Source organism: Balaenoptera ricei, chromosome 19 (assembly GCF_028023285.1).
Source record: "Balaenoptera ricei isolate mBalRic1 chromosome 19, mBalRic1.hap2, whole genome shotgun sequence".
Lineage (NCBI taxonomy): Eukaryota > Metazoa > Chordata > Mammalia > Artiodactyla > Balaenopteridae > Balaenoptera > Balaenoptera ricei.
This window is the reverse complement of record NC_082657.1, coordinates 51,026,608-51,041,587: the sequence shown is the minus strand read 5'-3', so window position 1 is coordinate 51,041,587 and position 14,980 is coordinate 51,026,608. Positions and strand designations below refer to the sequence as shown.

At 42.6% G+C, this 14,980-nt stretch overlaps 1 protein-coding gene across 1 annotated transcript in view; it reads left to right on the top strand.

Annotated features, from left to right (window-relative positions):
• Positions 1-7,667: 7,667 nt before the first annotated feature.
• The window catches only part of GLG1 (golgi glycoprotein 1), a 155,840-nt gene continuing 148,527 nt past the window's right edge, over positions 7,668-14,980 (top strand). Inside the window, exon 1 of the mRNA XM_059906177.1 lies at positions 7,668-8,150. Coding sequence (XP_059762160.1) covers positions 7,698-8,150 — 453 coding nt within the window. The 5' untranslated portion in view covers positions 7,668-7,697. The remainder of the gene's footprint in view (positions 8,151-14,980) is intronic.

Here is a 14,980-nt window from a genome sequence, read left to right as displayed (position 1 = left end):
GGGACCAATAGGTGAGAAGAGGAATCACCATATTGGCAGTGGTAACTAACCCTGATCAAAAGGAGGAAGTAGGGCTGCTTGTACATAATGGGAGCAAAGAGGAATATCCAAGTGGTCCAATTGGATGCCTTCTGGTGCTCCGTTGCCTCTCTCTAACTGTGGACAGACATGCAACAATACCACACCAGGATGAAAAGGTTATTATGCCCACTACCAACACCACCCCAGAAATGAAGGCTTGGGTCACATCACCAGGTAAGCCACCAAGACTTCTGAGGTGCTAGCTGAGGGTAAAGGAAATTCAGAATGGAGGAAAAAGAGGATGAATACCACTTGCAGCCCTGAGATCACCAGCAATGATGGACATTAGTTTATTTCACTAACCTCCCTCTTCTTTTTTCCCTCTGAAAAAGAGATCCATGGAAACTATAGAGTAGCTGTTCATCAAATTTGTGTAGAGAAATAAATCTATGGGGCACAAGGGATGGAATATGATGGTCATGAAAATTTGCCTCTCAGATGTCCAATTGTGGGGACTGTAATTGACCAGCTGCTGTGCTCTGAAATCCATCGCTGGGTTCACTCTGAGGCCACACTCCCCAAGGGTTCTTCCAGCCAATGACTGAGCATGGCAAGAGATGCTAAAGCAGGCCCATTCCTGTGAGGCTTTAATCTTAACAAGTTTCTTCCGCAGCTAATCCTGTCTGGACATTGCTTCTCACAGAACCCAGAATAACCCACCAGGAGGCAAATGTTGGATTAGACAATGAAACCCAGACAGTCCAGGCTGGTTCTTCTAACTACAGTGCTATCCCCAAGGCAGGAAGTACATAGGAGGTGCTCAGAAAAGAACTGCTGAATTATAAATGAATAAATCTAAAAATGGCATGTTGAAAAGGGGTTAATTTTCCTAGGAAGGCTTCAAAAATATTGAGACTTTTGAGCTGAGCATTAAAGGAGAAGAAAAAAAAAATTTTAGGAAGAAAGTGTTAGAACTTCATGGGTCAATGTCATATCTACATGATCTTGAAATTTTGGATATGGCAAAGGTCAGGAGGTGCTTGAGGAAAGAGAGACCACTGATGCAGTCCTGCACTAGAGCAGTAGTTGCCAAGGACTGGCAGGGACCAGTGCTGCCTTGGTTGTTAGGAAAGCATATTCCTGGATTCCATAATCAGAAAAATTTGAAAATTGCTCCAGGTGATTCAGCTGCACAGTGAAGTTTGGGAAAGCATTCCTGTATTTTGGAAGCTGCCATAGTCCTCAAATGGGAAAGACGGTAAGAAGTCAGGGGAGGAAAGTGCTCTGCCCCATCACTTCTTTTCACCTTGCTTGCCCAAACAATGAGAAGAACAATTAGAGGGCTTCAGGGAAGTCACTTCAGCCACTCAGCAGTGGGAGGAGCAGCTTGGCCAGTTCAGTAAGCCTTCATTGATTGCCCTCTATGTGCCCCACATCATGCTGAGCACTGAGGGTACTTGTGAGGTGGTTAAAGACTCTATTCGCTCTTGCTTGGAGATTAAACCACACCCCGGCTGATACCTCTCCAGCAGCTTCCCAATGCACTTAGATTTAAGTAGACTTAAACCTAGTGCAATTGTTTTCTGTTTATCCTACGTGTTCTTCGTCACTTTATTCCCACCTTTTTGCCTTCTTTTGGATTAATCAAATGCTTTACACTTACACATTCTTGTAGTATTCTTTTAGTGTTTATCCTAGACTCCAGGGCCTAGCAGTTACAATATGCATCCTTCTTTATATGCTATGGGAGTCATATATTTCACTGTTACATATGTTAAAAATCTCTCATTATCGTTGTTTAAAACAATATTAATTGTCCACATATTTACCCTTTCAGTGCTCTTTATTCCTTCCTGCAGTCCTATGCTTCCATCTGGGATCATTTTCCTTCAGCCTAGAGTAGTGCAGACCATCTAGCAATGAATTACCTTACTCTCTCAGCTTTAGTTTGTCTGCAAATGCCTTTTTTAACTATTTAATTTATTTATTTAAATTTATTTGTTTATTTATCTTTGGCTGCTTTGGGTCTTCGTTGCTGCGCACGGGCTTTCTCTAGTTGTGGTGAACGGGGGCTACTCTTCGCCGCAGTGTGCAGGCTTCTCATTGCAGTGGCTTCTCTTGTTGCAGAGCACAGGCTCTAGGCACGCAGGCTTCAGTAGTTGTGGCATGCAGGCTCAGTAGTTGTGGCACACAGGCTTAGTTGCTCCGTGGCATGTGGGATCGTCCCAGACCAGAGCTTGAACCCATGTCCCCTGCACTGGCAGCGGATTCTTAACCACTGTGCCGCCAGAGAAGTCCCTGCAAATGTCTTTATTTCACCTTTTTTGAATGGATCTAATTACATTTTTAAAAACTTATTGAGATCAAATTCATGTAACATAAACTCCACTATTTTAACAATTCTAAGTGCACAGTTCAGTGGTTTTTAGTATAATCACAATGTTATGATTGTGATTATCTGATTCATCACCATTATCTGATTCCAGAATATTTCCATCATTCCCAAAAGAAATCCCATACTTCTCAGTTCTCCCCTCCACCCATATCCTGGAAACCATTAATCTACTTCTGTCTCTATGGATTTGCCTATTCTGGATATTTCATATGAATGTAATCCTACAACTGGTGGCTTTTTGTCTCTGGTTTCTTTCACTTAGTATTATGTTTTCAAGGTTCATCCATGTTGTAGCGTGTATCAGTACTTCATTACTTTTTTTTTTTTTTTGGCTGTGCCGCACGGCATTTGGGATCTTAGTTCCCCAACCAGGGATGGAACCTGTTCCCCCTGCAGTGGAAGCACAGAGTCTTAACCACTGGACCACCAGGGAAGTCCCTAGTACTTCATTTCTGAAGTACAATTTCCCTGGGTGTAGAATTCTAGGTTAGCAACATTTTTTTTTCTTTTGGTATTTAAATTATGTCATTCTACTGTTTTCTGGCTTTCATAGTTTCTTAATGAAAAATCAGATATGCCTGTTATTGGTCCTTTGAAAATAATACATCTTTGCTTTTAAGATTTTCTCTTTCTCTCTTTGATTGTCACCAGTTTTACAATGACATGCCAAGGCTGTCTGTGAACCAGGATGTGGGCTCTCACTGGACAGTGAATCTGCCAGCACCTTGATCTTGGCCTTCCCAGCCTCTAGAACTATGAGAAATAAATTTCCATTGTTTATAAGCTATCCATCTATGGTATTCTGGTTTTTGGGGGTTTTAAAATTTTTTTAATTTTTTTTTTGGCCGCATCACTTGGCTTGCGGGATCTTAGTTCCCCAACCAGGGATTGAACCTGTGCCCCCTGCAGTGGAAGCATGGAGTCCTAACCACTGGACCACCAGGGAAGTCCCTATAGTATTCTGTTAAAGCAACCCACACAGACTAAGATATCCAGTCTGCTCTTTATGTTATCTAACGAATTTTAATTCAGTTCTAGAATGTCCATTTGATTATTTGTATAGAATCCAATTTTCTGTTGAAATTCTCTATTTTCACCTATTTTATCTATCTTTTATTTTCTATAGCATACTAGTCACAGTTATTTTAAAGTCCCCATCTGATGAGTCCAATATCTGAATCATATGGAGTTTTTGCTGACTTTTTGTTTTTGGTTATTTAGTTTAGCTTAGTTCAGCTTTGTTTTGTTTTTAGCATGCCTTACAATGTTTGATTCAAAGCTGGACCATGCAGATTAAAAATTATAGAAGCTCTGGATGGTATTAATCTTTCTCCAAAAAGGTTAATTTTTCTTCTTATAGACAGAGTACTGGAGGGTCACCTTGACCCCACTGAGGCATGTTTTAAGCTTTATTAGGGTTGGCCCATTGTAGTTTTGCCTTTTCTTCTAGGGCAAGGTCCTTACCCCTGGGGTGTTGTCCTTCCTCCTGCAATATGGCCTTTGTTCCTAGGGTGTAACACTTCTGAGGCCTCAGTTAAAAGCCAGGGGTGTTTACCAAGGCCTCTACACCTCAGCAGGGTCCAAGCTCTTTCCCCAGTACTATGGGGCGGCTGAAATCTCTCTCAATTTATTGCTCTCTCAGCTATTGTTTTCTTCAGGATTTGTTGGAGTCTGACTCTGTGCATGGACAGCTTAGGAGTCAGTCAGCCATTTGAGAGAAATTTGTTCACAGATTTTTGGCTCTTTCTCTGTGGTTTCCTTCTCTCCAGTATTTTGACCCTTAAGTCCCAGCCACTTGGAGGATTCTGAACGCCTACCTGTATATTTTCAGCCCAATAAGATTACTGCTTTCTGCAAGGGCTCAATTCTTCTGAGCCACAATTTGGACAGTCCCCTCAGAAATAAATCTGGGCTGGAGCTCCCCTGTGTACTTCTCTTTTCTCAAAGATTGTAGCCCCCCATTTCCTCACTGTATGAGTTACTTTCTAACCCCTCAAAAGATATTTTATATATTTTATCTAGTTTTTATGGTTTTATTTCAGCGTAAATACAAATTTGTATTTGTACTCGTATTTGGGATCAGAATCCTCCCCAGTTTCATGTATATATAGGGCCTGAGGGCCTTATATGATCTGGCCCTTGATGGGTTCTCTGACTCCTTCTTCTAGTGCCCTCTTTCCTCATTTCAATGCAGCCACATAGGCCTTCATTCTGAAAGCTCATTCTCTTGTCTTGAACTTGCACTTGTCATTAACCTTTGCTTTTGGAACTCTTTTGTTATGGTCTAAATGTTTTTGTCCCCCCTAAATTCATATGTTAAAATCCTAATGCCCACTGTGATGGCATTAGGAGATGGGGCCTTTGGAGGTGCTTAGATCATGAGAGTAGAACCCTCACGAATGAGATTAGTGTTCTTATAAAAGAGATCCCACAAAGCTCCCAGCTTCTTCCACCCTGTGAGGACACAGTTAGAAGTTGGCTGTCTGCAACCCATAAGAGGGCCTTTGCCAGAACCTGACCATGCTACCACCCTGATCTTGGACTTCTAGCCTCCAGAACTGTGAGAAATAAGTTTCTGTTGTTTATAAGCCACCCAGTGTGTGCTATTTTGTTATAGAAGTCTGAACAGACTAAGATATCTTTAGATCTGCCCCCCCCCCTTTTTTTTTTAATTTATGCCAATTCACTCTTAACTCAATGATCACTAGCTGTCTTTATATAAAATCTCCTCCCCACCCCAGTCATCCCATTTATCTTTTCTTTCTTTCTTTTTTTTTTAATGTTTATTTATTTATTTGGCTGTGCCGGGTCTTAGTTGTGGCACGTGGGATCTTCGTTGCAGCATGTGGGATCTTTAGTTGCAGCATGCAAACTCTTAGTTGTGGCATGTGGGATCTAGTTCCCTAACCAGGGATCGAACCGAGGCCCCCTGCATTGGGAGTGCAGAGTCTTAGCCACTGGACCACCAGGGAAGTCCCTATCTTTTATTTTCTTCATAGTACTTATACTATCTGAAATTATCTTGCTCTTTATTCACTATCTTATTGTTTATCTCTCATATAAGCCAGTTCTTGAGCAATGCGTGGCATATTAAAAAAATGCTCAACACGCATCTATTGGATGAGTTACGGAAGTGAGGATCAAGAAACAAAGGGTACAATAAAGGGTAAAATGAATTCCTAGTTTGTGATAGAGACAGTCAGTTTTTATTGACAAGTCACTGAGTACAGGCGACCCAGGTCAGGTCAACCCTCTTCCCACTGGCCTGCGGGTTTGTGCTTTCTGTAAAGTCTGACTTGCCTGACACAGCCTGAGCTGGCCAGGTTCCCAGATTTCTCTCAGTTTCTTGCTTGTTGGTCACTGTGATTTCAAGATAGGCACATATACTCCTCCCTATCTCCAGAAGCAGTCTGTGGCCAAGTCTAGGGTTTTCTCACTGCAGGCTGTGAGATGGGTAACTGCTGGCTTCTCTTAGCGGATTGTCAATTTCTGGCCTTAAACTGGCTTAAAAAATAAACTCCCACTTGTTGTCTGTGCACATGGAGACCCGTCATTGAAAATTAATGACCTTTATCCAGTGGTTAGGACTCTGTGCTTTCACTGCTGAGGGCCTGGGTTCAATCCCTAGTCGGAGAACTAAGATCACACAAGCCGCGTGGCATGGCCAAAAAAAATTAATTAATTAAACAATTAAAAAAATTAATGACCCTAAGTGACTTTTCAAGAACTTCAGGTCTCTAGCCTGCCTGAGATTTACCTATGCCACGTATCTGTTAAGGAACATGTACATTTATCTGTTCTCCCCTGGGCTGTCTTAGTCAATGCTCAAGGTTGGCAGCAACCTTAGCACCACATTATGGCAGTAGCAGGAGTGAGTTTTGGTAGAGATGTCAACATGTCCTCATTCCTAGAGATAGAGGCCTGTGTCAGCCACAGTGGGCAGTTTGTACCCCTAAAATACTCTCAGTCTCAGGGGTTCCTTATGAGGCCCATGAGCCCCCACCCGACCTCTCAGGTTCTAGTTATGTCTGGTCTGGTCTTCACTGCCCATTTGTGGGTCAGGACAGCAGAAGCTGCATTTTTGAACATGGATGACCAGTGGGGATCACATGTCCCAAGCTGCCCTCACTCCCCAGCATGGTATACTGGCAGAGTGGGATGTGCACCATGCCAAGTGAGAGGCCAGGGGTTCTGGTCCCAGGCTGGCAAAGTTCATCCTGGGCAGGACATTTAACCCTGCTGTGCAGAACTGTTACCATCTCTGCCATTCTTCAGCTGAGTGAGAACCCAACTCAGGCCTGATGCATGGCTCAGATGACACAACAGATGTGAAGATGCTTTAGGAAGATAACATCTCTCCTATGGAGAAGGAGGGGACACTGGTGTTAAGTGAAACAACCATCCCTGCCTATAGTGCTTGCTGAAGACGCTGCATGCAGGTCAGCAAGACAGTTATGAGGCACAGACTTAACCTGAGGCCTCAAAGACATGTTTTGTTATTTTCTTTGCCTCCTTGAAACATGAGTTTAAATTCTGGCTTAAAATCTGGCTCACATGCAAAGGGCTTCCCAGTTTATTCATAATACTGGCTATAATTTTTTGAATTCCCTATTGTGGGCCAGGCACTTTATTATTTCTAATCTTCACAATTATACATTAGAGCTCCTCCTTGTCTTTCTCAGACGAGAAAAATGAGGGTCAGAGAAGTTAAAGGACTTGCCTAGTCTGCCGAAGAGCAAGGATTATAACAGGCTCTTTTCTTACTCTGGAACCAGTGCTCCTAACCCTGATTCAATGCTGCCTTCTTTTCTGGGTAAGAGAGGCTTTTGGGGCAGGTGGAAGGAAGCAAGGAGAAATGCAAGAAAAGGTTTTTAGATGCCGGAATACACCTGATCGTGTAAAGTTCACCTCTACACATAAAGTTTTTTTTTCAAGTCATTGAACGGATGACATACTCTACCGGCCATCTTGGTTGTGGCAATCCCAATCTTTTTTTATTTTTCTGTGACGACAACCAAGGGAATTAGGCAAAGCTGCCCTACCCAGATATCTTAAGGAGCACCAGGAACGCCCCCGGCAAGGAGCGCAGCTTTCCCGCCCGCCGAGGTCCGGGGCGTGGGCCATTCGGAGCTCGGCCACTCCCGGCCTTTGCTCCCAGCTGGCGGGTCTGCACCGGCAGGGGAAGGGCTCGGATGGACCCCGCCGGGCCCCGCCCGACGCCCCGCCCCCTCATTTAAATACGCGGCGCCGGCGGGTGCGTCGAGCTCGCCGCGGACTCAAGATGGCGGCGTGTGGACGTGTACGGAGCATGTTCCGCTTGTCGGCGGCGCTGCAGCTACTGCTGCTCGCGGCGGCTGGGGCCGAGAAACTCCAGGGCCAGGGAGGCCACAGCCAAGGCCAGGGCCCGGGGGCCAACCTTCTGCCCCTCGGAGGGCAGCCTGGAGGCGGCGCTCTAGGGGGTCAGCTCCAGCTGCCTCAGTCATCTCAGTTCCAGCAGCAGCAGCAGCAGCAGCAGCAGCAGCAGCAGCAGCAACAACCGCCTCAGCAGCCGCAGCCGCCTTTCCCGGCGGGTGGGTCTCCGGCCCGGCGGGGCGGATCAGGGCCTGGCGGGGCTGGCGGGGGTTGGAAGCTGGCGGAGGAAGAGTCCTGCAGGGAGGACGTGACCCGTGTGTGTCCCAAGCATACCTGGAGCAACAACCTGGCGGTGTTGGAGTGCCTGCAGGACGTGAGGGAGGTGAGGAGGCAGGACGGGGCCGGGAGGTCCAGGCCTGGTGCGGGCCCGAGGGTGTCGCCGGCCTTGGAAGCCGCTGACGACGGTCTGCTGCTTCTCTCGCTTCCTCTGAGCTGCGCTCGCTCCTTCCCTCTCTGCCCCTCGCTCCCCGGCGCATTCCAAGAAGGGGACCCCACCCCCACCTTTCATTACCTCTGGGTGCGGGGGTCTGGGACGCAGACCCCAGCTCCCGGCTGCAGTCGGCGAAGGCCCAGAGCGTGTTTATATTTGCTCCGGTCTTTTGTGTGATGCTCTAAGCGCGGTGGCTCCTCGGTGAAAACCTGTTTAGGATTTTGCCATCCGTTTCGACTTGGATAATTTGTAGCAATCCTTTTAAACATGAAAAATGGTTGGCGTACTTAAGCTGTTAAAGAATGCCCTGCTGTGTATTGGCAGTAGATAATGTTTGTTTAGGTAACTGGTTCTATTCTGATGTGTATTGTAGACAGCAACCGAATTTACTGTCTTTACCCCATTCTTTGTAATTCAAAAATTCCTGTTATTTACCAGCTGCTGAAACTAATATATGCTTTTTTTTTTCCTTCTTCTTCTTCATTTCTTTTGGTCAATTTGTAATGAATCTCAAGTGTAAGCTATTACTCCAAGTGATTTAGAGTCCCAAAGCTTGAAAAGTTGGGGCAGTATTTGAAGATGGATTGTGGGGTCTCTGCCTTTCTGACGTCTGACTATGATTTTAACAGTACCTTTTAATGCAGTCTAGGTTTGATGTTGTTTGATGTGATTCAGTTAAGTAACAGAAAATTTCTTCTCTGGATTTAATGCTGCAGACGTAAGTGCATTTTTGACAGTTACCAAAGTTTGGGAGCAAATCTGGTAGGGATACTTTTTTTTTTAAGGTTTAGGTATATAGAATTAGGCCCAAAGGTTGACAGATAGAATGAAGCCACCACTGGATACAGTTTTATTTGGGAAGTTGTTAACAGAATTGTCTAAGGTGTTCATGGTCATAGGAAAACCACTGGTTTGTACAGAAATGCTAGTCTTGGAAGTTTTTTTCCCCCTCATCCCCCTGTGATATTTGCTCTGGTATTCCACGCAGAGTAATTCACAGGAGGAAAAGATATACATGCAGGAGACAGAGAGAAGGGAAATTTCTAGAGTCACCAGAAATGTGGGGCCTTAGATGACTTATCTACAATTTGAAAACTAGAAAGATAATCCTTTGTTATTCTTTATTCTTCAACTACTCCTCTAGTCAATAACAGCTATGATTCTTAACTCTGTCAAGCTTCTTGAAATTTTCTATTTGGCCTTTGAGGATATATAATAGATGCTGTTCTCTCAAACTAGGATCCTAATATTGAAGACCAAACATTTGGTTAAGCAGTTTGTGGTAGAAACAGGATGTTATTAGGGAAAGTGGCAAAAAGTGGCCCATTCAAGGAGTACATGTCTCTTTATGTGCATTAGGGACATTTGGAAACAGTCACTCACAGGAGCAGTCTTCCTTTGTCATGCATGTAGAAGTGTGTAGCAGCATATATAATCTATAAATAACTTAGCTTTGACCACTTTTGGAGTCTGTTTAATTTAGTAGGTACTATCTTTCTTGCATTAGTTAGTGTAAAGAACCTGGCCTGAAAATGTAGTCCCTGCTCCACCTTTGACTGTAAGATTCTCAGCAAGGGTATTCTTTTGGTAACTACATTTTTCTTCCTTTATAGGGATTTAAACTCTTTGAAGGTATTTACTAGGTCCTGTATTTCCTTTGTAACTTTTCAGAGTACCTAATTCAGTGCTGAGACTCAGTAAGTAGTGTTGACTGATTGAAGGTGAGTCAGCTAATGGAGCCCGTTTTATGCTCTAGAGAAAGAAAAGGTGTCATATAAATTGGAAGAGGGGGTTTGGGGGGGGGCAGGGGTTTCCAAATTTCCAATTTAATTAATTTTCCTCCAATTTTATATACATAAAAATTGAAAGAATAGTATCATGAACAGCTGTGTATATTCTTTAGGAGGTGGAGCTATTTTTAAACTACTTCTTTTTTTCCTTTAAAGACAGCAAAAAGAAATTTTATTCCACTTAGAGAACTAGTTAAATCTCAATTATGTGTTTGAAAGAGCATAACGATTAAAAAAGTAAACTAGCTAGGCACATTTGAAGTGAAAGTGTGGAATATGTTGTATATGTGCTTTTTGGTAAGTAGGACAGTTTGATAGGAAAGTAGACATTTGTGCTTCTTTATCCCTTTGGATACATATTTGGGGAAGATTGTTCTCTGTGTTCTTGCTATTAGAATTATGAAAAGGCAAAGCTTGTGAGTGTTTAAATGGTAGTATAGTAAACCACATTTTTATTTTGAAACAATGTGGGTAGGTTAAGTCTTTTTTTTTTTTTTTTAATTTATTTATTTACTTATTTTTGGCCGTGTTGGGTCCTCGTTGCTGTGCGGGCTTTGTCTAGTTGCAGCGAGCCGGGGCCACTCCTCGTCGCAGTGCGTGGGCCTCTCACTGTGGTGGCCTCTCTTGTTGCAGAGCATGGGCTCCAGGCGTGCAGGCTTCAGTAGTTGTGGCTCGCAGGCTCAGTAGTTGTGGCGCACGGGCCTAGTTGCTCCGCAGCATGTGGGATCCTCCCGGACCAGGGCTCGAACCCGTGTCCCCTGCACTGGCAGGCGGATTCCCAACCACTGTGTCACCAGGGAAGTCCCCTAGGTTAAGTCTTAAGTTCAGATATTTTAAGGTTCTCTTTAGTGTTCAAAGTTATGTACTAATTCACTTAGAGAATCTATTTGAAAGTATTTATACTTACCTTTAAAGAATTTCAGCAGATACTTTCTGTTTGTCTAATGCATCATATGCCACCAAATTATGCATCATATGCCACCAAATTAAAATTTTATGTGTGAACTGTATTAAAACTGCACATAGACTAAGATTAGTTCACAGCTTTTTCTCCTTTTGGCCACTATTTTAAGGCTATATGTTGTAAGGGATTCTTTTTTTAACCCTCTCAGCTGAGTCATACTTTTTAAAAGGTTAAGTATACCCAGCAGGCCCCCTGTTACATAGTGGGTATATTAGCAGTAATGATGGATAGTAGTCCTGGTTATGTGTGTGTGTATGTATATGTAGTTAGTGGTAGTTCTAGTTATAAGAATATGTAACTAGAAAGTATAAGGGTAAAAAGGAAAAATACATCCTGGGCTGTTCTACCAGGTGGAGGAGAAGTAATACCAAAGGGATTACTGTCTAGTATTTGATAAAGAGATAAGACATGCTTTATGTTGAGAGTAATTTTAAAATACTTTATATATTTTTGGCTGAAATGACCAACAGTATCTTTTTCTTTTTTTTTTTTTTTATAAATTTATTTATTTATTTTTGGCTGTGTTGGGTGTTCATTGCTGCGTGCGGGCTTTCTGTAGTTGCGGCGAGCGGGGGCTACTCTTCGTTGCGTTGCATGGGCATCTCATTGCGGTGGCTTCTGTTGTTGCAGAGCACGGGCTTTAGGCACACAGTCTTCAGTAGTTGTGGCACGCGTGCTCAGTAGTTGTGGTGCACGGGCTTAGTTGCTCCGCGGCATGTGGGATCTTCCTGGACCAGGGCTCAAACCTGTGTCCCCTGCATTGGCAGACAGATTCTTAACCACTGTGCCACCAGGGAAGTCCCGACCAATAGTATCTTGTGTTTACAAGTTGCAGATGGAGATGTTGGTTCTTTAGAAGTTTATTAGTGATGTGCATAGTTTTTCTTAGGTTGTTTTTTTTTTGTTTGATTTAAAAAAAAGAAACAAAAAACTTTCTAATATGGAAAATTTCAAACATAAACACAAATAGAACAGTATGATGACTCCCCACATACGCATCACCCAGCTTCAGCTATCCTCACTTTTTTTTTTTTTTTAATTGCAGGGGTTGGGAGAATGGATATTTTAAAGCAAGTTCCAGACACTGTCATTTCTGTTATAAATACTTCAATGTGAGTCTCTGATAAGGACTTAAAAAAAAAACCAAAAACCAGAACCTATTTGTTATTTTTTAGTATTTGAAAGCATTATGAGTATTTCTTCTGAATTTCTTGGTACCTTGTCTTGATATATCAGTTTCAGGTTATAAATTTGTGACCACTATCTCTAAACTATGCACAGAGTGAATGCTTTGTAAATATTTATTTAAGATGGACTATTTTACATATTGAACAGGAATTAATATTTCAACATTGCAAACTGTAAACTTACTTTCAAACTCATAGGTGAACATTTTCTTATTCTATTCTTAGCCTTTCTCTTAACTGTACGTATCCTAAGATAGTATACCATAATATCTATATTATCTCATTTATCCTGTGAGGTGAATAGTGTTATTATCTTAGTTGAGAAACAGGCTCAGAGAGATGAAGTAATTTGTCCAGTGTTATATCCTAAGTTGTAGGGGTGGTATTCAGCAAGTTCTCTTTGACTTCAAAGATTGTATTCTTTCTAATCTGCCATGGATGGTTGCAGCTAGGGAAATTAGTCTGTGGCTGTTGGGAACGCCAGGGGTTCATAAGTGCACACAAAAGGAGAAGAGTCACCTGGAATTAGAATCCTCTTTTCTTCACTACCAAGAACAACTGGGTAGGAGCAGCACCTTTGCGTTGGAGTATTGTAGATTTCTCAGGTGGACAGACTGGCATTATTAGACAGAGCTAATTTAATTACTAGTCTGAGTCCATTACAAGTAGAGTTTCTGCTTCATGAAAAGATTTCAGATCCCATCTCACCTTAAGCAGAATTTGTACTAGTATAATGGAAGAATTTAGATATATTCCCCTACTATTTGTATTGAATCAATGGAACACCACAAAGAGTAAAGTAGGGCTAGAGCTGGCACTGCCAATAACTAATTGTACGACTGTGAGCAAGTCAGTTTACCACTCAAGTCTCAGTTTCCTCATGTGTTAAATGAGAGGTTTGGGAAATAGTACAATTTACAATTTCTAAGATTCCTATTATTTAACCTTTATGAGTTGTTTCCTGTGTATATTCTCTGTATGTATGTATTTTATAGTTTCTAGGATTTATATGTGTGCCATCTCCTGGTTCCGTATTCATTCAGGGGTGGAATAGTGAAGTGAATAATGCAAACAGCTGTTAATCCAAACATCGTTTGGCTTTAGGATATATTATGATTGTTTTGTTTGAGCCAATATGGAATTTCCTCCTATGCTGACTCTCAGTGGTTGGAAGCAGTCTAACCACATAATCAAGGCATTATTGATCTCCTATTATGCACTTATCATTGTGGAAGAACACTAGTACTTTAAGACACCACCATTGCTTACAGTTGGTTTGATAAATGGGATTGTGATCAAGAAACAGTTATAGGGGCTTCCCTGGTGGCGCAGTGGTTGAGAATCTGCCTGCTAATGCAGGGGACACGGGTTCGAGCCCTGGTCTGGGAAGATCCCACATGCCGTGGAGCATCTAGGCCCGTGAGCCACAACTACTGAGCTTGCGCATCTGGAGCCTGTGCTCCGCAACAAGAGAGGCCACGATAGTGAGAGGCCCGCGTACCACGATGAAGAGTGGCCCCCGCTTGCCGCAACTAGAGAAAGCCCTTGCACAGAAACGAAGACCCAACACAGCCAAAAATAAATAAATAAATAAATTAATTAATTAAAAAAAAAAGAAGGAGCCAAAAAGAAGGCTTACTCATTTAAAAAAAAAAAAAAAGAAAGAGTTATATAAGAGAGTGTTCATCACTTGGTGTCACACAGACAGTAAATTCTTTAGGGCAATGAAAAGAGCACAAAATTAGGATTTAGACTTGGATGGAACTCTGCTCTGCTACTCTTGGCTTAAAAATCTTACCACTTTTTTTTACCCTTAAGTAGGAACAGTTTAGCCCTGTTGTAAGTGAAGATATACATGAGTTCTTGAGTTTGATGTGCTAGTTATATTTTTCTTTTTTATGTTAAACAAAATATGTTACCATTAAAGTAGGCAGTACTAACACATACCACCAGAAATCATCTTGCTTACCACCTATGGTACATGCTTTGGAAAATTCCAAGACTGGATTATCGCTTAAGATCCTTCCAGCTCTGGTACTTTGTGATTCTGTCATCTGTAGGAATACAAAACATTGCAAGGGAATCATAAGCACAAGTAAAAAGGGAAGATGCTTTGAGAAATTAAGGGGGCTGTACTGACTGTACTGAAGTAGAGGGTTTGAGAATTTTTTCAGAGTCCAGATTATAAAGGGTCTTGCATGCATCACTGGCTTATTCTCCAAGTAAAGCCCAGAAATGGGATGTGTTTTTATCCCTGAGATAAAAATATTCCCGCAGATAAATGAGTTACCTGTAAAATAGCACAGTCACTTATGGAAGGAACTTTTTTTTTTTTTTTTTTTAAATTTTTATTTATTTATTTATTTTTGGCTGTGTTGGGTCTTCGTTTCTGTGCGAGGGCTTTCTCTAGTTGTGGCAAGCGGGGGCCACTCTTCATTGCGGTGCGCGGGCCTCTCACTGTCGCGGCCTCTCTTGTTGCGGAGCACAGGCTCCAGATGCGCAGGCTCAGCAATCGTGGCTCACGGGCCCAGTTGCTCCGCGGCATGTGGGATCTTCCCAGACCAGGGCTCGAACCCGTGTGCCCTGCATTGGCAGGCAGATTCTCAACCACTGCGCCACCAGGGAAGCCCTGGAAGGAACTTTTTAAGAAGCCTCTTGATAAGACTGCTTTACAGTACATACTTGCTGAATAATTTCATTGCTCTGATCAATACTCGATCAGTCTAAGAGATGAGATGATACATTTCTCCTAATGTGTTCAAAACAAATTTCATCAGCAAC